Consider the following 24,506-nt stretch of genomic DNA (forward strand, 5'->3'; position numbering starts at 1 on the left):
TTTTTTTTTCGTACTGCCTCTTTCATTTTTCATTTTTTTGGTTTTTTTTTTTTTGAGGTTAGGTTAACTTTTTTTTTTTGTAATTTTGTTAAATAAATAGCGTGTGTGTGTACCTATAAGAGGAACAGCATCCGACGTTGTCGGCATAGACTCGGCAACAAGGTTTAGAAATACTGTTAATGAGAGTAGTATAGTTACGCCTGGAACAAGAGATACAATAAATACTTATATAAAAGGAATTTAAAAACAAACGCCAAAGCAAAATCGACTGAAAATATTAAAGACAAAAAGTAACAAATGTTATTAAATAAATTTCATTTGGTTTATATTTTACGCATTTTAGTTTTAAATACTTTTTGTTTTTGTTTTGGTTTTTTTTTAAGGGATTTAAAAGTTTTGTAGTTGCTCTAAAGCTTTTAGTTAGCATGTTGAGAGTTTTGCCCTTTGCATCAACTAAATGGAATAGAATATTCGATTTGAGAAATAAAGTTTCAGAGGGCAACACTCCTGTTTATTATTTTTACTTTTACGTTGTTTTATTTATACTGAATAATAAAACATGCACTTTTTAGTCTAACTAATTTTAGGAGCAGCGTATACTTTAATTTTTAGATGTAATTAAGTTTTTTTTTAAATATATATGTATATATATTAATAATCCAGCTAAGCCTCATTTCGCTACCGCTGCTTTACCTGAACAAAAACCTTACGAAAACCCTAACCAAAACACTTTTTTATTGTCACATTTACCACACGCTGAAAAAAGCTTATAAGATAAAGTATAATATAAATATCATAATAACTGGTCATAAAGGGGGTCAATCAGTGTCGGAGAGTTGAAGTTGTTTCTTGATTTCTATTGTACTAAGCAATACTTACCCAGCGTTAGTTTTTCGCCCGAGTCGGGTGGCAATGTGAAGCCCAGGAGGGCCATCGATGAGATTAGCACGCATGGCACAATTAAATTGAAAAAATAATATAAAGTACGTCGGCGAATTTGTATAGTAAAGGTGATATCGACATATGGTTCTGGGCAGCACTGGTAGACTATGGTATTCTTCTTTCCGGGCATGGCTGGACGATAAAATTGACGATTAGTAATATTCGAAATAATTGTGTTGCATGACACTGATACATTGATACACACAATTGTACACAAATCTTATTGAGATTCGTATACAATAAATACTTATAGTAATATATACATTTATTTGCTATTTACACTACGAATCAAAAGTTCAAATAAAATCAGAAAGAGAACGCCAGCAAATAAAATGGTACTATGAAGCATTTTTGCCTAAAATTGTACTACAATGTAATTTATATATACAAAACAATAAGCAAAATAATGATATATTTATATTTTAAATATGCATGTATTTAGAAGATTGAAGACATTTACACATGACAACGAAACACAGTGATATAAGCATTAGGTTTATGATGATTTTTACTAACCAAGCAAGTACCACTCGCCATTTGTTATGAAATCGGAAAGATCCCCTCCATCTTCGGAATTCAAAACCAAATCCAACTGATTTTTTCAACGATTTTTATTGTAATTTTTTTTTTTTTTACCACAGTATTTTCAAAAAAAATTTGTTTTGAGAGAAACGAATTTTTTTGTTTGTTTTTAATTTTTTTCAATGGTTGGTCATTGTTTTGAGTTTGAGTTTTTATTGTTTTTGGAGAAAAAGAAATTTAACATTTTTAGTTTTATTTTATAATAAATTTGAGACTTCACTTAAAGCCACGTTGAAACAACATTTATGTACAAAGAGAGCATGTGTTCAAGGTGTACGAGACAGAGCGAGCAAAGTAGAGAGCTTTAATTATAATAATTTGTTTTTTTTTTTATCTTAAGTTTACTTAGTTTGAAATTGCGTTTTGAGTGCAAAGAAACGTGAATATAATATTAAATGGTTGGTATTGAAAACTTATTTTTGTTTCACTTCCATTAAGAGTCTTTACGTACGTCCAAACATATTTCATAGTTTTGATTCATTGTTTTGGGCGTGGTTTTTGGTCTGCTAACATGCAAAATAGTTGAAACTGAAATTTCATTTCAAAAATTTCAAGGGTCTCACACATGATTCCATTTCTATATAAGGCTCAAATTGTGTGATTTCCAGTGCTGAGAACTACTTCAAGGAGTAGTTGAAAATACAATTGCACTGGCAATACACAAAGGGCAACTTCTATGTATTCACTCAAGTATAACTGTAAACACCTAGGTGTTGTCATAAAATATTCAAAATTAGTTTTGAAAATTTTATCCAACACTAAACCGTTAATAGTTTTTTTTTTTAGTGTTTTGTTTTTTCATTAAACACTTTTGATACTTTTGGTTTTGTAATTCGCAAAAACGCAAAGAATTGTTCGACGTGAAGGATATAAAAAAAACTGGAATACAGATTTGGATAGATATAGATGGAAGTAGAGAGATAGACAGAGAGTGAGATTACAAAGAGTGAGAGAGAGAGCAAGAGAGATAGCGATAGTTTGGAAAAGCATAAAGGAAAGTAGTAAGAGTTTTACGACTCTTTGAATAACTCAATATTCGTCGAACCTCAAGTTGTTTTACACCTATTTCATACTGTCGCATCCTAGAATATCCTGCAAAAGTCAACTCCCTTTATTTTCTTCCTGCCTATTGGTGTTGTGCATGTGCACGTGTGCGTGTATTAGTTGGTTGTGTTTTTTCTTGTTTATGAGTGTTAAAGCGTGATAGTGACCTCTGTGAACGGTGTAGCCAGTCAATACTGTACCGGTGTACGGTGTTAGCTCTTTTTTTGATTTGTGGCGTGTACTGTTACTTGTACTGTACTTGTACTGTAATGTGTACTAAACACTTTACCTGATTTCCATCGTAAGTCCAACTACCGAATTTCATTTCGCAATGTTGGTCATCAAATGGGAACCACGTGATGTCTATCTTGCATGTGCTCTTGAAGATACCAGGGGGCACGTACAGACAACTGCCGTTATGTTTGACCACAATGTTGGTGTGATACGTGCCATCGAATCCCTCATCCGCGCTAAATTATTGTACAATTGTTTATATATTATTCTATTTTCATTGTCATATTCATTTTCTTATTTTTTGTTATATAGTTTTTGATTTTATTTGTGATAGGTTCTTTTTTTGTTGCAGTTATTATTTATAATTGTTGTTTTGTTTCATGTGATTTGCGCTTTGATTTCTTTTTCATTTTGGCTAGTTATAAAGAATATATATTTTTGTTTTTGGATAGAGCTGGGGGCCAGGAGAGTTGTGATTTGTTTTGTGTGTTCAATTAAAGGAACAGCTCTAGGGATATCTATACTAGGTGGATGTGGTCAAATCAGTGTTGTTGTGTTTTTTTTGCTCTTATACTAAGTATAACATATCAGATATAACATTTAAATACCTAATTCTACTTATATTACGATATTCGATACAGTCTACTATTATTGGCTCTTAATGAGATCTCTTACATGAAACGAACAGAATAATAAAAATAAAAATGTTAAGAAATTAAAATTGTTTATTTATTTTCATTTAATTTATATTAATCTATTTAAGTGTTAGTTATTAATTCTTACCCTATTCCATAAAATTGCAATTGCTATTTTGAAGTGCAAAAATTATCTTTGAGTTGCAGATATAATAAATTATTCTAGTGCGAAATTCGTATCCACAGAAGTTTGGTGATAATTCTAACTGTCCAATTAGTTCTATGTTGCAAATAAAATCACTTGGAGACAATATTTGCATCTGCAGAATGGTATTCATTTATTCCACTGGCATTGTGCAGAATATTAACCATAGTTAGCCGCATCATTTGATGAAACAAATGACAATTTTGTTGTCAGCACTTTTTGGGCTGCGTAAATGACATCTGTTAGATACAATATCTGCATCTAACTACATGGTAAATCTCCCTGTGCATATGCAAATGAGTCTCAGACAAATTTGTATGCTGAAAGCCAGTCGCAAGTGGCCCAAATCAGTATAGTACCATATATATGTACGTAATCTGTACAGAAAGTGAGCACTAAGGACTCAGAGCAGCGAGTGAGAGTGGCATTGAAATGTATATCTGTCGGAATTGCTTTCTCTTGCATTGAAATAAAATGCAATTACTTTTATTTTTGGTTGAGAGGCGTACTCAAAAAACTGTTGCACAAACATTTTATACGCAATTTGCATAGATATTTTGAGTTACGAGCTGTTTGCTATCATTTTGTGTTCAACAAAATGTGTGAGTGCGTGTGATAGAGACTAAAGAGAGAGATACAGATACGCACTTTAAATCATGGCGTTTGTGATTTTGTGGTCAAAGTGTGCATTTAATTGGTCGTCATACCACCTGTGTGCAGTTTGGTTGCTGTGTGGGTGTGTGTGTGGCAAGAGGTATGAGGTAAGTGGCATGCGCCATGTGGCAGTAACCGTAGCTTACATGCTATTGTTGTGGCATTTAAGTGGAATTTGTGCCCTGATTAGCGGCCGGTTGTAATGATGGGCTAAGCACGGACAAGACCCATGTGCCACAGGTGCCACAGAAGCTGCTGTTGCGCGTTAAGGCTTGAGAGATTGTGGTCGGCAGCAGTAAGAGACGTGCCAATGTGCCAACAACAACAATACAATTTCCACTAATTGGATTAATAGCTCAGAGCATATCCCAAATATGTGCGTGCTTTTGAATAGCCACAAAGTTAATATGTTTAAAAACTTGTAAATAAATCTCTAAAGGAAATAGAAATTTTAATTTCGTAATAAATATTAATTAATCTCATTCCTGTTCCTGGTAATTGTTCATTTTGATTTTTCTTCATTTCAAATGAAACTTTTATTATTTTGTAAATAATAGAATAACTCTGGCTGAACTAATAAGCTGATTGTCTGCGTAACTACGCAGTTATCAGTTATTCAATGCCTTCATCGCACTCATCTTTTATAAGTAGGACTTTCACTGGCTGACCAATCTCATTTCACATTTAAATTCGGACGTACATTTTAATATTTGAAAGCACAAGATTTGGCAGCGTTTGCCACGGCCTTGGCAGCTCTTGTACTAAAACAAGACCAGGACTTGGTTTGGCTTGGCTTGGCTTGGCTTGGCTCAAACAAATAAATAAAATCATTGCCAGGCATTATTAAAATTGATGTTGGTCTGTTTCAGACTTCACCAAGTACACGAGCAAATGCGCCCGAATTTGGTCGACGGTTCGCTTGGCTAAGCCACAACCGCTGTCAATCTCATTTGGGTATGCCTCTTGGTCCTTCGAAGGCGGCTTTTCGACTTACTTATAAACTTGCACATGCTTTGTAATCTGTTTACGCCAGATACCAGATAACATTGCAATTAATGTAAAAGCTTTTCACTTTCCAAATTTACGTTATTTATTTATACCCTTGCATATCCTACAAATGTTATTTTTGGCACGAAATTTCGTTGGCATTAAATCGCGTGAACACAACTGGAACTCAAGAAACTTTTGTAGAAAATAGTTTCATTGACAAAACTCATTGATATATTGTAATTGGAAGAGCATTCAAGATTTGTGAAGCGTCGTCAGCTTTTGCTGCCTTGTTGATATTGGCATTAGTCGCCTTTAATCTAGGCGGCCCGTAAAAAGTATCTCAATTAAACATCTTTTGGGTGGAGACTTAGTATGGCGAACATTGAAATCAGCATAAACAAATTACGAAAATTGAAGCCGGGCAGATTGATTGCAGAAGGCGTTGATGGGTTTCGCATAGCTGGGCACAAGGCCAAAGTCAAAGCGAATACATGCTCAATTGGGAGCACTGTATGCGTGTGTGTGTGTGTGTGTGTGTATATATATAATATAGAAGCTGTGAATGTAACTGTATTTGTATCTATAAGCCTTGTCGTCTTGCTATTGATCTAAATGATGGCTACACATTAGCAGCACTGACGACGCATACAAATTAGGCTAGCAGGGTCCACAAATGTTGGCCAACTCAGGCTGTGACGGTGGTTGTGACCATGGCCAAGACGAAAAGAAAAGAAAAGAAAAGCAGAGAAGAATTAATAAATTAAACGAAATGAAAGTCAGTCGCTCAGCTGTTGTTCCACACAACGCAATCTCCCTCAAATCTGAAACGCAAGACGTGCATTGCCTAACGATGTCCATCAGAATCGAGCCAGAACTGTGGCATTGTAAATTTACCACGATTAAGTCTTAATGAGTCGATGAAAGCATTTGGCGAAATTGGTGTGAAATTATTGGCTGGAACAGTCGTGGCATTGATTATTGCCTCGACTACCTCGACCCTGGCTACGCAATGCGCAAGTTCATTAGTAAATAAAGTTGACAGCCAAAAGGTTTTCGGTGTAGGAAGACACACGCAGTGTGCGTGTACATGCCACGCCCATTGCTCATGGGCCACGGACTGCGGCCCCAAAAGTCCATCTAGTTTCAGTTTCATCCCACCCATACAGTGATTTCCCCAGACTCAATCCAAATGACTACATAGCTAATCAATATGAATTTTATTCCTCTCAGTGCCACTTCTCTCATCCGGAACCTGTGTAGTCCGCTTTCATTGCCATTCCGTAATCAACACCGGATGCTGCGTGCCAGGCAAATTAAACCTGAGCCTACGCCTCGAATGTTCATGGCTTTCAAGCCTTTTGTTCTTAATCCCAACCCTAATCGAGGGCCAAATGTGCTCTTTTAGTCACAGCTCGTAAATCTGCCGTCAATCAGTCGCAAAAATGTGACTATGTTAAGTAAGCTCCACTGCAGTTTCAACATCAGCATAACTTGCAATTAGTTGAAGCAGAAAAAGCTAAAGCAAATGAAAAAAAGACTACTTGACTCTCTGCCAGGTGCATTTTAGCTAAAATGTGTGCACCTGCCATATTTGTCTTCATTTGTGTCCCAGCCAGCCAGTTTTATGTTGAGCTTAACGCGCTTTTTAGGTGCCTCACAGAAATGCTTTGAGTGTGTTCGAGTCGCAGCCAGGGGATTTGTGGCATTTAAGTAGTTTTTAGTCGCCAGTTGGATAATTTCTTCTTTATTTTTTTTATTACACTAGCAAGAAATTTTGACATTTAAGTTATGGCTTAAAATGTTTCAGTTCATTTTGTTATGGCACTCGCTTTTTGCCACTGAATAGTAAAAAATTTTAGCACGTAGCTTAAAAGTATGCTATGCTTTTTTACTGCCATCAGTGAAGTTAATACAAGAAATTGTGAAAGGCTTTTAAAATATACTTTGTATATAAGTTGAGAATATTCTCAACTTTTTGCTTAAGAGAGCAACAAAAGAGCACGACGTAGTTGTAGTTGTGCTTATAATTGAAACTCTCAACTCTTATTCTGCAGCATGTCTGATATCTGCAATATATTGATTTCTTGTATGAAAAGTTATTTTATGTTTGCACAACAGAAGTCGAAATACGTTTTACTCGTACCTATCTGCTTGAATACAGTTGAAATTCAAAGAGTACTCTATTATTTATCGTATTTAATTTTGAATAGAAAATGCCTGTTGATTTAACAGAAGACAACATCAAAGTGATAAATGAGAACTTTGTGTGCAAAACCCACAATTGTGCGGCTAAACTTGTTCTGGGCCTTTGATGGGAAATTGTGCACACTTGAGATACTTCATTAGGTTTATACTCCATTGTGTGTGCGAGTGTTTGTGTTTGATTTGCAACTATCAGTAAATGTAAGTCTAAATAAATAAGCTGAGCTGACATGCAACTAAGCTGAGCTTAAAACAAAACTTAAACTAACTTACAGTTCGCTTAATGGGATGACAAATGATTTGGTATGCTTTTGTTGTCAATCGAGACTTAAAGTAAAGACTTACATATTAAAATGAGTATTGCTATGGTATTGAAATTACAACAGAATTGTTATAACTGGACATCGACTAACATGGAAGGCATGAAAATATTTATATTTATAGACACAGTGAAACATAGCTAAGTAAAACGGAAAATAGCACACACAATCGACATTGATAACAATTGATTACTTGGGTGAATGGTAAACACTCCAGCGCACACATACACGCACACACTCGCTCGCACTCATACATTAACTTGCTCACATACACATTCAATAACTTGTTTGCTAACACTGAATAACATTTATAAGCTTACCGCCAGTAAATGGGAATGAGTATGATATGAAATTGTAATTATGTGGGTATTTCAATTGCTTTCTGCCAATTATCAAGCAATCATTGTTATTATTATTATACTCAGTGCATAGAAAAATGACACTAAAAACTATACAGGTCTGGCGTTTTATGGCAAAGAATTTCACAATTTAAATTAATGGTTGTATATATATATTTTTTAATTATTAGATTTTTCAGATATATTAATAGTTGACTTCTAAATTGTCTAAGGGATATTCGAGATTCGAGCATTTGTTCTATTTTCTATTTTCTTTTTTTTTTCATAAGGTGAAAATGGTTTGCTTGTCTTATGGGGCGTATGATGAATGAGCAGCGTTATTAGCGCTGAAGCGGCGTAGTTATTGTTTTTTTTTTTATACTCATATATTAACTAGACACTCAGACACATACACAGAAAGACTTTCACACATAGATATACGAATAGACAGATAGCATATAGTGAGGTATACACATAGTATGTTAGTACGAATCGAGGAGTTCGTTTGTATGTTGGAACATGGAGTAAGTGAAGAAAGCAAATGGAAATAAAGTTTCGGGCCAAAAATTTGTACTTATTGTTGAGTGATTGATACGTGAATTAGGCAAAAGTTTGTCTGCATTTGGAGCGTGATTCGAATATAAGCATTTAGCACAAAATTCATTGATGAGCTGTCCAAAATAAAAGAAGAAGTTGAAATAAGAGAAATACAAGTAACAGATGGAGCAACCATACCAGCAAACTGCGGCAGCAAAAACAGCTAAGAGTTTAGCTGCAAAAAGGCTAAGCATTTGATGATAATTGAGCACGTTTTGCAACTCAATTATTCAGTTTGTAGATGTTATGCTCTGGAAAGATGTCGAACCCAACTTGAGGGAAACGAGAAAATGACAAGATTGAGCAAAAGATGGTATTCGATTTAGACTTTGCTTACATCGTTAGGGGATATAAATAGCTTTAAAACATTAACCTAGAGACCAAACTATTTAGTTAATAGCTAATTCAATATCGGACAATGAAAATTAAATAAATTACGAAGATAATTTCGCTAGATACATTTCAAAATGTATTTAATAATTTTTATTGGAAAGCACATTAAATTCCCGGTTAACCGAGAACAAGAGGGTTTAACTTTAGTACAATCATTTTTTTAAAAGCTTATTTTCAATTCTGAAAAACATGATTTCTATTTACGCAATTGATATACATGACTTGTGCTATATTTTACTTATTGTAGTAAATAACGAATGAGTTGATAGCGTTGACATTTAGAGCTTTTGGGTTGTGTTTAGTCTAACTAATATGATGAAAAATATAATTCACATATCACTTACATAAATATGTATAAAAAAAAGTTTTAAAAATATTTTTTTAAAATGTCGTTAATACATTTAATTAATTTTGTGGTGTATGTGTGTGTATGTATATGTGATGTGTGGGATGTGGGTTAGCAATTAACAAAATGTTTTGGGATATTAGTTTTTAGAGGTGCCAACAAAGTCGAGATTTTGTTTTCGCTTTGTTGCGGCACGTTTGGGTATTAGGTTTAACTTTTTTTTTTGTTTTTTGGTTTTGAATTTTTCATTGGTATTATTTATATATGAGTTTTATTTAATTGTTGTTTAGTACGAGGGATTTGATTTCTCATGCACAATACTTGAAAATCTATTTTGCCTTCATATTTTTTTTTTCAATTTTTTTTTTTTTGCAAGCTACAACAAATAGGAGAATTACATTGTTGTTGTAAATTTGATTGATGGCTAAATAAATTCAAGTACTGAACGTCTAACCAGAAATATTACACCAGCATATTGTTGAACAATCTCTTATGTTGGTTATTGTCTTTTGTTCGGAAATAGTAAGTACAAAAAGAGCAAACAATATTCTACATATGCATTGACTATACAGACCACATGAGTTAGATATACTATATGTAAGTACTAGTTGTTATAGTTTTATATAGGTAGTACGATCTGTTCAGGTATGATGAATCTATCGATATATATTTATAGTAAAATGATTCTTAACTTTTCGTATGGCTTTTTCAGTTTTGTTTTTTTTTTTTTCAAATTGTTTCGAACAAACTACTTGCATAATATTCTGGTTAAACAAAGTGTTTAAGTTCATGGAGTTTAGACTGAGATATTATTTAGGCTTTTTAATTGAGCTGTGTTTAGCTGCTTGGCTGTTAAGCTGTTATTAGTTTATATTAGATATTACGGTTTATATGTACGTTCGGTTAGCATTACGAATCCAATTACAATGTGAGGCCCACATCAACGGCAAGCTGACAATGTACAGTCCCACTAGAACACCACTGCGTGTAAACTACTCTTATTTGAAGTAAACAACATATGTATGTATGTTTTTTTTTTTTTTTTGGGTTTTTAGACATATTTAGGTTGAAGATTTTTGTTTTTCTATTTGGGTTAATTTTTTTTAGTCGTTTGTTCAACATAAACATTGAAAGCAAATCAAAAATTTGGGTAACATTGAAATACAAATACAAAGAACTAACTAAAACAAAAACATAGTCGATATGTTTAAGTTTCAGCTTTGCTTCTTTTTTATAATATAGTAGACACACAAACAATAGCGAGTGGATTATGATACGCTTATAATATGTCATATATATGTAAAAAGTTGATACAGTAGCTTAACTTGTTTTGGGTATTTGCTTTTGCAAATCGAATGGGAAATGATAACGAAACTTGAAACATATTCAGCTAAAGTTACAAATTATATTTTAACTGCATTTTTATTCTGGAGCAATGGAGATATTATTCAAATTTTATTGGTTTATTTCAAATTCCGATTTTTTAAGCTCCTGTACTCCATTAAAAACATTTTAAAACAAAACAAAATAAAATTTGAGCTGAGCAATCAATGGACTATACATTACAAATAAAACTAGCTAAGAAACGCAAGAAGCGTTTCGTTTAATAAACTAAAGTGCACTAACCAACTACGTAATCGATATAATATATTATAATAGTACATAGCTCGAAACTGAAAATTTTAACGCTAGAACGGAAATATTTTATAAGATAGGTTACATGACTCAACTATTATATTCTGGCTTGATAATCATAAATGTATTAATATATGTAATGCTGATTTACAACTGCAAACTTACCATCGATTATCGATATATTATATATATAGAATATGTGGTTTTTATTAGGGACTTTATACCTATATAGCAGAGGTGATGATATATGACTGCTATAAGTTCTGGCTACGTAGCGCACTATCAACATTATTTTTGTCACATCAAATTATCGATTTTCGGTCGGTTTATCGCTTATTCGTTATTTGGTTAGTCAGTTGTAGTTTAGCCAGAACCTCCTGGGCTGGGCTGAATTGGATAATTGGGGCACTTACCTATTGTACATGAGCACATCGGGCTTCCACAGTTTGTTGGGCGTGATGCGTAGATCCTTGACGCCGCCATATTCTGTTTCATTCCAGCGCAGATTGTAGTCGTTCCATTCCTATATCACACATCAAACATGTTTTAGTAACCACATAAAATGTTAACAGTTTACATTCTAGTACAACAGAATATGACTATATAAAAGAAATCATAAAGCGACGTGATATGACAAGAAAGTGTTTTTGTTGGAAAAAGAAATGGGAGAAACTAAGTTCGACTATGCATGCGACGTTTACGATATAATATTATGCTGAGCACATGCACAAACATGCAATGAAACTATGTTAACACTATGTTAAGTCTCTGTTAAGTTGAATGGCACGCTGTTGCGCTTAAATCTAACAAACATTCGCATTACACAACAAGTTGACAATAAATTGAAGTTAAGTTCTTGCATTTGCCTCCGCACACTCGTGCACACACACACACACATACAGACAGCGAGCACATGACAAGTTTTATCAACATTTCGTTTGCCGTTTTGCCATTGTGAAGCGAGGGCGAGTGCGAGTGCGAGACCGCGACTGCCTGATCCTGTCCTGTCCCATCCTGACTTGTGTCTCTCTATCTGTGCCCCAGGACTGCTGCACACAGTCATAGTGAGGACTAGTTCCTAGGCTCAGTGGCAGTGCTTTGTGTCATTTTGCGGTTGTCGGTCTGCTTGTTGTTCTCGTTATTGTTGTTGTTGCTGCCACACACAACTTGCAACTCGCGCTTTGCGTTTTGCGGCGTGGCCTACAAGTGGTTCTTGTCATAAAAGCGGCAAAGTTTTCCACTAGTTTTCCTCTACTTTTCCTATAGTTGCTCTTCTTAGTTATTACATTTGTTGTTGCTGCTTTTGCTTCTTCTGTTACTGCTGCTTCTGCTTCTGCGTCGCTCGTCGGTTGTTGCTTTATAATTTACACACATTTGTGGCATTTTTAGAGCAAGCAATTGTCTCTCGCTGCCTTTATGTAACAGATCCCTTTTTAAATCACAAAAAATTTAATTACATGCCATGGCATTGCATTAAATTATACATATCACTGGCTTTGCTTTAAAAACTTTCTACTTTAGGGCTGTTATTGTGGTGTGGTTTTATGACAGCTGTAAAAACAGATGACGGTACACACAGAACACACACAACACAGAACGTCGAAATATGTATGACCGACCAGGTTCTGCTCCCTTTCTCCCATGCATTTTTGTGGCCGGGCCATGGACCATGCCGAGCATTTCATGTCATTCGCAATGCGGCAATTAGTTTTTCCGAGTAGTTTTACGTTCCCAATTCTAGCTGGGATTTTATTGCAGGCCATTGTGTGTTTGCACTAACTGATTTTAAACTGAAAATATTCTTGAAAATTATTTTCATCTGAATTAAGACTTCTGACTTCTCTTTTATTGTTGAGATTTATGTGTTGTTAAATTTCCATAGCGTTAATGAGTGTTGTTCATTTATTCATTTTAGTATTTAAATTTTTTTTTAAATTTTGTCAAGAAATATATTTCCTATAATTCTGGGGTTTCTACTGAGAGTTCACCATGTTTCATTTTAAAAGTAAACATATTGATATGCTTTTTCAAAGCGTAAAATATTTTAATATATTGTTAGTAGCGTATTTACTAAATGCAAGTCTTGCTAAATTGCTATAGAATTTATGAGTTTTGTTCATTTATGTATTTAATCACTTAAGTTTTTTTTTCCATTTTCTAAGATTGGATTTTAATTGACTTTATATGTTAACAATTAAATTTTCCTTTTCCAAGCAGTTTATATATTAAAATTGTTTATGTAATAATCTTGTATACTTTGTATATCTTCAACAAATTTGCTTAAGTTTTTTTAAAAACCATATTTTTTGAGTTTTTTTTTACTTAAGCATTTCTACTATCCATTTTATAAGCTGTTTATACATTTTAATTTATTTTTATTATATTTTCAAAAACCTTACCTTTATTAATCTACTGAATATCATTAAAAGGGTATTTACTTCAAACTGTTTCTGTTAAATTTACATTACTTCCTTATAGTTTCTGTGTGTAAATACTAAATTCAAGTTCAAGAGGCAGCAGAAGTGTTTGTTTTGTAAGATGTCAGATTTGCTGATGGAACCATCAAAGCGAATGCCTTTCAACTCCTTATCGAAAATGTGTGCGAACACATTTGGCAGGTAGTGTAATCATAGTATCCATTATACTCGTCTGTCCTTCACTTGCGATATTTAAATTACAATTGCTGCTCGAGTCGTGAATTGACAAACATTTTGAGTACATTTCAGGCTGTCAGTTTATAAATGACGCATCAAGCCATCAATCAAATTGGCAATCGGATGCTTAAAACAACACAAAATGTTGTTCGAATCACATTTTGGGGTTTTGCAATTGCCAAATCGAAAATTACAAATTATGTACATACATACATATGTACGTCAATGCCGCAGGCAACATTCGGCGAGCATGCAACATATGCGATTGGTTTCTATACAATCATCACTACAGGCGTATTATGGGTTAACCCTGGCGTTAAGAGAGAGAAGGGTGATAGGACCAGAGCCCGGGTGAGTCCGATCGAATCGATGTGTTAAATAAATAATTTAATTAATTTCGCAAATTGACGGGGACTTGACGAGTGCTGAACAAGCCCAATGCCAAATATAAGTACCGTAATTCCATGAAAAAATCATGTAAAATATCCTTCTCCCTTTCAACACATCCGTTCAATAATGTGCATATTTACAACGGCTTATAGCACAATTTTTTCTGAATACCCTAAGTGAAGGCATACAAAATTTGTTGTTTAGCATGCATCTCTCTCCATTTTTCTGACTTATTATCTACATAAAGTCTATAAGGGTATTATAACAATTTGGTATATTTTATACTCTATGGTGAACTTGAAATGTAGTCCTATATCAATATACCAATTACAGCCTCAAATATATCTCAGTATTTTTTTGAGTATATTAATTTGATATATTTTAATAAAAATACCATACTGTTTTCCTGCTATTCAAAGTGGTTAGCAGGTAACTCAGAGTCGAGCACACTCGACTGTAGCTTTCTTACTTGTTTTTTTAATATTATACAAAGTTAAATATGTTAATATGAAAGTATTTTTATTTGTTGATAAAACTTGTCGCTGTGCAATTAGCTAATCGAAATTATAGTGTGCAAAACAGTTTCATTTTGCAATCAATCAACAGTAAGAACATGAAATCTTCATCAATATTTATGATACTCTTAAATGCGCAAATACAAAAATGCATATTTATGTATGCTCAACTAACACAGAAAAAATCATATCATAAAACACATAAGTCATGCGAGATAGTATATAGAGAGAGTGATATAATGGAATTGTCTGGGCTTATCGCACGATGCAATTTAAATTATTGTTTAAATCATGCAGAATTGGTGTTTGATTGTTGCATTGTTCAACTGTTGTTTGTTTGTTGCTGCTGTTTAGAGTTTTGGTTTTGGGTTTTCTTGTCTGGCATTGTTTATGTGTTGACTTTTAGTTGCTCTTAATAAATGCGAAAAAAGGTCGGTAAACGAAATGAATATCGTACTAAGTATTCCCCAGTTAAAAGCTAAAACTCAAATCGAATAAAGAAAACTATTGGAAAAGCGTTTGCTACGGAAAAATTGAAGTATATAAAACTAATAATAGAAGAGAATTGTTGAAAGGAAATCAAACTGCATTATGCTTTAGCTAGATAAGTAGTTAAAAATGTATTTGTTGTAGTTGTTATCGTTTTAATTGTTGTTGGATAATATGTGTATAATGTAGAGAATTTAATAAAGCGCATTGATTTAAATATATATTTGGATTTAACTCAATTGTATTTAAAGTGTGATGTTTAAATAATTTATCACACACGTCATAAGCCACGCAATCAAACTAATGAGTTGTCTCTTTATTCAGAGAAGACAAAGAGAAGTCGAGAGAGAAAGACAGAGTGAGAATTTTAGAATGAGAGAAAGAGGGAGAAAGAGAGAGAGTGAGTATGGAATACTTTACAATACACATGTATATAGAAATTCGGGAGGAATGTTTGAATCTCTCGAATGAATGCATTTCACAATCAATTTTGAATTATCAAAGGAATTTTCCTTATGATTGGGATAGTTGTAGAAGACATTGAATGGCACTTCGAACAACTCTTAGTATAGATATGGCCCAAGTGTGTGTGTATAAATTACGAGCAGGCAAAACACATTTATTTAGCTATACGAGGCGGCAAAACTAACTACGAACTAGGAGAGACTTAATTGATGATGGTAAGCCGCTGGCATAGCTAATAAATGGTTTCTTAAACTATTTATGATATGATATTTTAAAGCACATATGAATTATTTAATATATATATATATGTATATATTTAAGGTTTTATGTTTAGATGACTTTTCAGTTTAAGTTGAAACTTACCAACGAAAGCCAAAGATTCGTTATAAGTAGTTGATTTTTCTCGTCCTACAAACGCATTTTATAAAATTTGTTTTACATAATCACAAAAACAAAATAATTGAAAATAAATAAAACAAAAACAAATAAAAAAATGGAAACAAAGCAATAAAGAAATATTTAAGGTAATTAAAGTGAAAAGTAAAAAAGAGCAGAGCATGATAATAGAAAGTTTTTATATATATTTGTTTTATGATTTTACAAGAGATTTTTTTTTTGAGTGTACTTTTTCTGTTATATTTATAAAGTTTGTATTTATGGCGTTTTTAAAGCCTTCAACTTCGAACGATTTAGCTTTAATGTATGGAGCTTGGCTTTTATATTGTTAAGAATAGACGAGGTGATATTTAATATGTCGATATTAATATTATGCTTTTCTTTGTATATACATATATAGAAATTGTAATTAGCTTGTCGCAGACACAAAGTCCTAATCAAATAGCGCAAAGGGCGAAACGGAAATGCTATCAAAACTTTTGTTAGCGCACACACAAAGCTGGCCAAGGACATGCTTAGCTGGAGAGACAGTGTCCTTTTTGATAGTATGTTCAATGTGCCAATTTGCTTAGCATTTTATCCGATGTGGGCATGTCTGTGCAATAAAAAACTTTTGAACTAGGTATCAAAACCCATTTATCTTTATACAAATTTTAATTAAAGATATTTCATGCTGGCCTATTGTCAGTCACACAGATAGATGGACTAAGAGGCAGACAAAGAGACGGACAGACAGTCAGACAGTCTGTCAGTCATAGAGTCATCTGTGTGATAGATATTTAATGTGTGTGCTTCTTTCTTCTGGTTCAAGGTGGTTCCGGCAATTGTCGTTTGTAATGCAGATGAAGTTACCTCATGCCAGATTTACAGATTCCATCGACTTGCCTCACATCTGCATATGAAAGCCAAAATGTTGAGGTGACTTTGTCATTAATAACTTGCCAGTGTAAACAAAAACAGGCACGAAAACAAAAACAGACACAGACCCAGAAGCTGAGGCTGTTGCTGATGCGAGAAAATCGTTGTCGAGCCCAAAACAACTTGGCCCAGTTAGTGTCTGACAGCAGCTGCAGTAACGACTTGAGCCATTAAAAGATACATGAGGGGTAACTGGGTAACGCTTTTCGCCCCCGCACCGTAATGATATGCACAAGAGGAAACGAGAAGCAGACGGTGTTGGGAAGAGTGGAGAGAGGGGTAGGAGGTATTCCCTACTCAGTTTTGAGCCACTTAACGTTTTGGGTAAGCCAATATGTGGCAACTTCCTTTCGACATCAAATGCCATAACGTCTATATATGTGCATGTGATATGTGATATTTGCTGTTGACACCTTATAAAAATGGCGGTTTTGTGCAAATTTCATGTTTATGACAGGCTGTTTGCTAAGCGCACTTCCGCCTGGCGTACTCTGCATTCCCCTTTTCAAGTGAGAGACACACAGCAAAGAGAGAGAGAGAGAGAGCAGAACGTTCAGTTTCGGAGTTGGGAATAAAGCTGGGGCACGTCTTGCTACGTTTTTGGAAATGTCGACAACGTCAACACCAACGCATACTAATGACATTTTTGCCTGATTCTTTTTGCTGTGGCACATACACTTTTTGAATGTGGGCATTATCATTTGATAAGCTAATGCGTCATTTTATTATACGATCTTCAGTACAATATTGGTTTACTGAATATTAAGAATACGGGATACATTCATTCAATACACTCACATTTTTATCATAATGCCAGCAAGTGTATCCAGACTTCGGCTCACTTTTTTAGCGAGACACTTGAAAAAGTTGAAGGCATCATTTGCAACAAATGACATTTGCATTAAATGCTCTCATTTTGCAGCCATGTCGTTTAATCGCATAATATTTATAAGCTTACGTATATACTTGTTAGTATATACTGTATTATACAAGTATATACCTAATAATATAGTATGTGAAAGCATAGTGAAAGTTGTTGCGGAGCCAGAGAATCATCGAGCACGTTGTCATTGCCATTGCCATTGCCTGCATAAGCTTATAGATTTATTTTGCATTAACGTGCCAAATTGTTTTTAAATGAGTTTCTAATGAGCCAACAATTGCCGTTGTTGTCCTTTTGTCCCAGTGTTATCCTTGATTTTGCCCCTCTTCCCCCACCTCCCACCAAGATCACAGTCAAAACATATAGACGGCGACTTTTATGATAAATGTTCCAGGCAACTTGCTCTAAATGGGGTTTACTCTCTCATGCATATGTCTCGACTGTTGTCAAGGACAAAGTTTTTTAGCTCCGGCATATGTGTCCTCCTGTTGTTTGCAACCACCAACCTCGATCTGTGTCCTCGCCCTTTTGTTAATGTCGAGACAAATAAGTGTGTGATAAGTACACGCAATTTGGTTCGACGACAAAATGTTCAGCTATAAATTTGAAATTAAGTGTACAGCTTAATGTAATGACTACAGAATTTATTCATTCATTAATTGAATATTGCAGCTATTTAAAACATACATGTGCTTAATATTAGCTGAACGTACATTTAGTAAGTCTGTTAAGATTGAAATCAATTCCAATTCAAGTGAATAAAACGCATATTAAACTGGCTGTCGATTCATTCCATTCCCTTGAACTATTTTGGCTCTAAGCTTAAGCCTAACGAGCTGTTATTAGCACTTCAAGCACCTTTTCGAGTAGCTGTTGCACTTCAGGGGTCTTTCAATTGCATTGTAAGCATTCACACTGAACCCTTTAGACATTTCCTTTCGACACATTTCTATGGCCAGTCATTTGGCTGGGCTTTTGTGTGGTTGTGTCGATGAGATGTTTGCCTTGTTTTTGGGTGGTTGCAACCTGAAGATGTCATTACTACGATGTGCGACACCACAGACTAACTTTGTGGTGTTAGCCGAAAAATGCTAATGACTTTATTTCTTAACTTTTGATGCTGCCACAGTGTGCATTTTAATGTCACGTACCGCCTCCTGAATGCCTGGTAATTTTGTGAATGGCATTTGGCATCTGCCTGGTGTCTGGGTGCATTCTCAGCAAACTCTGACTGACATGCCGGGGCCATCAATGCTAAAAGGACCATCACCATCAGCATCAGCATCATTGTCATCACCATCAACATGTGCAAAAACCAAAAATGAATTTCGAACCAAAAAACCTTGGTAACTGGTGAGCATGTTACCACACCATGGACACTTGTAATGCTTGTTGGCTCTAGTTTTTGCACAGGTAAAATTTAACATATGCGTTGAACTAGTCAAATTAGTAGCAATAAAGGCGAATAGAAATATAAAGAGCTGGTTTAAAGCTGAACAGTGATGGACAAAACTTATTATTGCAGAAATTCATTTTGTATAAAATCACATTTCAATGTCTGGTTAAGTATTTATTCTGTGCTCAAGAACTTTTTATACCCTTCTACCCTATGGGTATTATAACATTGAGGCATTAAGTACATATACATATATACTATTCCTGAAAAGCCGATACGATAAAGCCATGTCCGTCTGTCTTCACCAAGCTCTCAGAGACTATAAGAGATAGAGTTATAGTTTTGGTTGACAATCTGGTATATTTTGATCTATATAGTATATTTCGAATGTCGTACTTTATCGATATACCAAATATCACCTTCACTTTATGGTAGTATTTTTGCGGATGTCTCACAGTCTCACAACTTAATTATTTGTTATATATATATGTACATATATAGGTTTCTCTCTTTGCCATTTTCTTAGTAATTGCGAAGGTGTAGGTCGACAGTGAAAATTATGGCTGCTCGTTTTTGATGTATGGCAATGGCAACTATTTATCAGAGGAGCATGTGTGCCAGCTATTAATTATTAGTAAACTAATTAGCGTAATTGACAACATGGCCGGGGAAAGTTGTAAATGTCATGGCTAAAATTCATAAAGCTGCAGTCGATGGGTTGCATAATTTATGTGGTTCGCAAATCAACAAACTCTGCGGTTTTGTCAGTCTATCTATCAATTGCGAAACGTTGCATAAATCAAATTGTTGATTATCTAAATGAAAATATTCTTGAAATGCACCAAGTCATAAATAATCAATTAGAATGTTTTAATTAACATTACACCAATGCGATTCGACATACATTAAAGCCAGTGTGTTCGGTCCGGTTTTGTAGTTTTGTTATTGATTTATTGATGTTTAGAAATGTGTATAAATTATTAATATATTTAAATATACAATTAGAACAGCTATGGTTTTTATTTTTGTTTATTTAAATGCCTATTTATTTAAACAACATGCATGCCTCTAATGTTGTTATTGCTCTTTGTTTGGATTTGTGTTTTTTTTTAGTTTCAGATTTATGATATCCCTGCAGATGTTCTGTTTTTGACTTATCTGCAAGGGCATTAAATATTCGGCTTGCCGAAGTGAGCTGTTCTTATTGATTTTGCTTTCATGTTTATTGGCATTTAGTTCAACTGTTGAAAACGTTTTATGACATGTACCCAGCACTAATTAAAGTTATTTAAACATAATCTGTAATAGATACTCGTGTAATTAGTTGAGGTAATCACACATCAAATGCACACTCTCTCACACACACACTCATCGACTCACACACACTTCAAAAGAAGGGGGTTGCGGTTAAACATGAAAATGAAAAGTCGTCTAGAGAAACTCACGAGGTAAAATGAACATCGAGTTAAGAATAATATTTATGTTAATTAGTTTTAATTAAATGCATATTAATGTTTGCTTTAATTTGTGTCTAATGCGCTTAACACCAGTTGTTTGTTATTGTTCACTGGACTTTCAGGACTTTACGATGCGATACGATACGATACAAATTTATGCGACAATCTTTCCATGTGCTGATATAAACTGATTGACTTTAAATATTTGCTTGAAAAATAATTGAAACTAATATTATAAAATTTCACGATGTTTTTGTTTGGAACAATCATGTTTAGCGTGTTTTTGTCACAGATTCACAACAATTTAAGCGCATTCCGTTTCTTGTTTTTATCGAGCTGTCATTTAAATTAATTAGATTTTTAATGTGTAAATTTAATATGTGTCACAAAACGTGTGGTAAAAAATGCGTACGCAAAACATTTATGAAAATTATAAAATACATATATACATACATACATACTATATATATGTAATTGTTATGTATTTATATATGTAAACTGCTATAAATCACACACAGACAACGACAAAACGCCTAGACACGCTGCTAAAAATTTGCTTTTTATAAAAAAATCACTTTTTGTGCTTGTTTAAAATGTGTGTTTAAAAGTTTTTTGTTTTGATATTTTTTGGTTTTATGCTTCATTTTACAACAATTAGTTAGATTTCAGTTTTGGCAACATTTCACATTGTTTTTGCTGTCATAAATCTGGCGTGGCAAAAGCGCTATTAATTATATTGAAAAGGGTTTTTTGATCAATGCCCCCAGCTTCAGGTGCGCCACAAACAAAGCGTTCAATTTGTTGCTCTACATTAATTTTATTTATGTGCTTCGCTTATACCCTGTGCACAGACGATGCCATTAAACTTGAGGTGATAGAAGCGCTTAAAAGCAGAAGTGCTTAATAAAATTATTTAGATTTGTTTAATAGCTGGGTATTTGCTAGTCTGGCAGTGCTATTTTAGCTCTGTTGATTTATTTGTTTATGCTTATGCCGGGCAATTTATGCCAATTTAGCAATAACGCATCCCTTGCCCATACGTCAGACAGTTACAACGAGCTAGAAGCCCTTGTTCTGGTTCAGGTCAAATGGAAATGTATAAATCATAAAACTTTTGGGATTCTGAAAGATAGGGATAACGCACTAACGTCATGGTAACGCTGGCTTTTCACTTATATGGGATTATTCTCAGTTTTTAAAATTGTATTTGCTTATTTAATTCAACTTTGTTTATTAATAAAGTGATTTCCGTTTGCAGAGATTTTATAGTAACAAAAAATTGGTGTTTCACAGCAAAAATAAATTGTAATTTTTATGTAAATATTATTTTTCACACACATATCGAGACAACACATATTGGATAAAGGAGCTCCCAGTAAAATAAGAAATGAAAGAAATGCTTGTGGTTATTGGAATCTAAAGTTAGTTGTTAGTCGCTCTTGAGTTGAGGCAAAAGTTCAACACATAAATGAAAGCAAATTGCTAAATTGTTCAAAAAAGGAAAGCAAGTAATGGTAAATGATAATCCCTATCAGTTAATAAAAATGACAGACAAACAGGTGCTAGACATTTTGACAGCTGGTACATGTCACTTACCAAATTTAACCACGCATTTGTGGTCAGAATCTGATTCTTTTCGTCCTATAAGAAACGCAAGAACTCGTAAATTTAATCGGTTATATCGATTTTGATCTTTTGCAACGGTTTAATATTTCATTTATAATTCGAGTGCCCTTAGAGTGTTCCAACAATTTCGTTAACAATTTTAAAAACTGCTTTAACGATTAAGTGTAGTTTTCCTAGTATTATCCAATTTTTAATACCAACTGATTTTTGACTTTTATCGAACTTACTTTTAGTACGATTTTTGACATTGGTTTTTTATTAAAATACTTGTCACTAGCAGTCTTATAGTATAAATTAAAAATGAATTTACTATATTCCAATTTAAATATAAATAACCAGAAAAATTCTTTGATGACATCTACTTTTTTATATAGCCAGAAATTGCTTTTTATAATGCAAAAAAAAAATAAACAAAAATTTCAAATACATTCGTAAATGCTTTGTGGTTCTTGCTTTTGATATGTGAATGCGATTACTAAAAAAAAGAAGAAGAATCAAACGCATTTTTGAAATGGAAAACCCTGGAAAATGTAAACAGTTGATGCTGCTATAGAAATTTAACCACGGGTACATGTCACTTACCAAGGCTAACCACAAATTTGCGGTCATAAAACTGAATCTTTTTGACCTATACTACAGAATACATACGTAACATATATTTCTATGGGGAGAAATTGCCGCGATGGGAGAGACAAACTCCGCATAACTTTCTCATTAATTTGTGATTATAATTTTGTTTTAGTTGATTATATTTGTGTAGCAGATGCTCCACCAATTTCGATTGTCTTTTTTCTTTTCCCTCTTCAATGTCAGAACTTACCACATCGATGATTTGCTGCAGCGTCAGTCCAAATTTAACCTCCAGTGGCTCCGATTCGTTCGCAACGGGTCGCTCCAGTGTGTTGTATGTGGAGAGCAGGTGATTCAGTAAGCGCTTTTCGTGTGGTCCCTGACAGCTTTCTGCAATGACAGCCAGAACGTGTGTGAACCCAATTAGTTGTGGCTTCAAACTTAGCACAAACCAACAAAAAAAATACGACAAATTTTGATTTATATTTGCGGCGCATTTGCCCCAAAAATGCAACTTGTAAGTGAGCCGCAGTAATTGACAGCTCATTAGAAAGCTATTAAAAATCTTTTGGTTCGCCGCCACGTTGCCGCATTTTGGCAGTCGAGTTAATTGCCTGTGTCATTTCCATCATACGGGGCGAATGCGCAATGTGTGAAGCCAACATAAATGAATTGCTTTCCATCCATCACTGTATGCGTTACACTTTCAAAATAAATCATATTTCGCTTTTGATTGCATTTTGCACACCGAAAATTGCCAATTATTATTTGTTTTTACTTATGTGTGAAAATATACTATTATAAAGAAAAATAATTTATTTTTTTCAACATATAAAATAAAATTTGCTTCAGCTGAAAGAATTTGAGTAGTGAAAAATCTTCACAAAGTTTTCGAATCGAGTTTCGATTAATATATTTCAGCGTGAGCAAAAAGACATTGCGCATACGCCGCATGGTCGCAACATTGCCGCACTTTGTTGCAGCACTTGAAAGCAGCTGCTGCCCACTGAAATGCAATGCACATCACACTAGTAATTAACAATTTACTGGCACAATATACACACAGACACACTCGAGCACTAACATATGCACAGGGACAAAACCGGTGGGGGTTTGGGTTTGTCAGCAATTTTCGTGCCATTTGCAGCAAGGTTAAAAAACTCATAAATTTTTAAGGAGAAGAAGAGAAAAGAACGCAAAAGCTGAGAGCATTTCGTACTCGTAAAAACACTCAGCATAAAAGGTGCAAAAATGGAAATCACAGTGCCAAATGTCAAAAAGTGTTGCAAAACAAAAGAACTGAAGGGCAGTAGAAGGCAGCGGGGCAATGCCAAAAAGAAATAGTAAAAGAAGTTAAATAGTTTTAAATCATGCAAAAGGGTGACCCATGAGACACACATACACACATGACAGGGCCTGTGTGAGGGCGTGAAAGTGTGTGGGTGTGTGTGTGTGTGTGTGTGTCTGCGACCAAATGTCAACTGGAAATGCAAGGACAACTGCAGCTAGAGAAGTTTGCACAACATTCGCTCAAGGGCAAATTGATCAAAGCACACGGAACGTAACTAGGTCAGCTCACTCAAGACTACGCAATTCAAATAAGTTAAGAATATAGAGTATATGTATATGC

At 34.2% G+C, this 24,506-nt stretch overlaps 1 protein-coding gene across 13 annotated transcripts in view; it reads right to left on the reverse strand.

Moving 5' to 3' along the window:
* The window catches only part of LOC133850799 (neuronal acetylcholine receptor subunit alpha-7), a 108,825-nt gene that overhangs the window by 15,418 nt on the left and 68,901 nt on the right, over positions 1 to 24,506 (reverse strand). For 2 of the 13 annotated variants that reach the window (XM_062286998.1, XM_062287006.1), the window contains exons 3-9: positions 23,127 to 23,266; positions 22,277 to 22,321; positions 11,531 to 11,640; positions 2,858 to 3,038; positions 1,459 to 1,534; positions 880 to 1,074; positions 114 to 200 (exon numbers count right to left, since the gene is read on the reverse strand). In XM_062286998.1, the coding sequence (XP_062142982.1) occupies positions 114 to 200; positions 880 to 1,074; positions 1,459 to 1,534; positions 2,858 to 3,038; positions 11,531 to 11,640; positions 22,277 to 22,321; positions 23,127 to 23,266 (834 nt within the window). Of the gene's footprint in view, positions 1 to 113; positions 201 to 228; positions 1,432 to 1,458; positions 2,811 to 2,857; positions 3,039 to 11,530; positions 11,641 to 15,993; positions 16,039 to 22,276; positions 22,322 to 23,126; positions 23,267 to 24,506 lie in introns of those variants that run through there. The other 11 variants (XM_062286994.1, XM_062287000.1, XM_062286996.1 and 8 more) reach the window with 11 other exon arrangements.

Source organism: Drosophila sulfurigaster, chromosome 2L (assembly GCF_023558435.1).
Source record: "Drosophila sulfurigaster albostrigata strain 15112-1811.04 chromosome 2L, ASM2355843v2, whole genome shotgun sequence".
In the NCBI taxonomy this organism is placed as follows: domain Eukaryota; kingdom Metazoa; phylum Arthropoda; class Insecta; order Diptera; family Drosophilidae; genus Drosophila; species Drosophila sulfurigaster.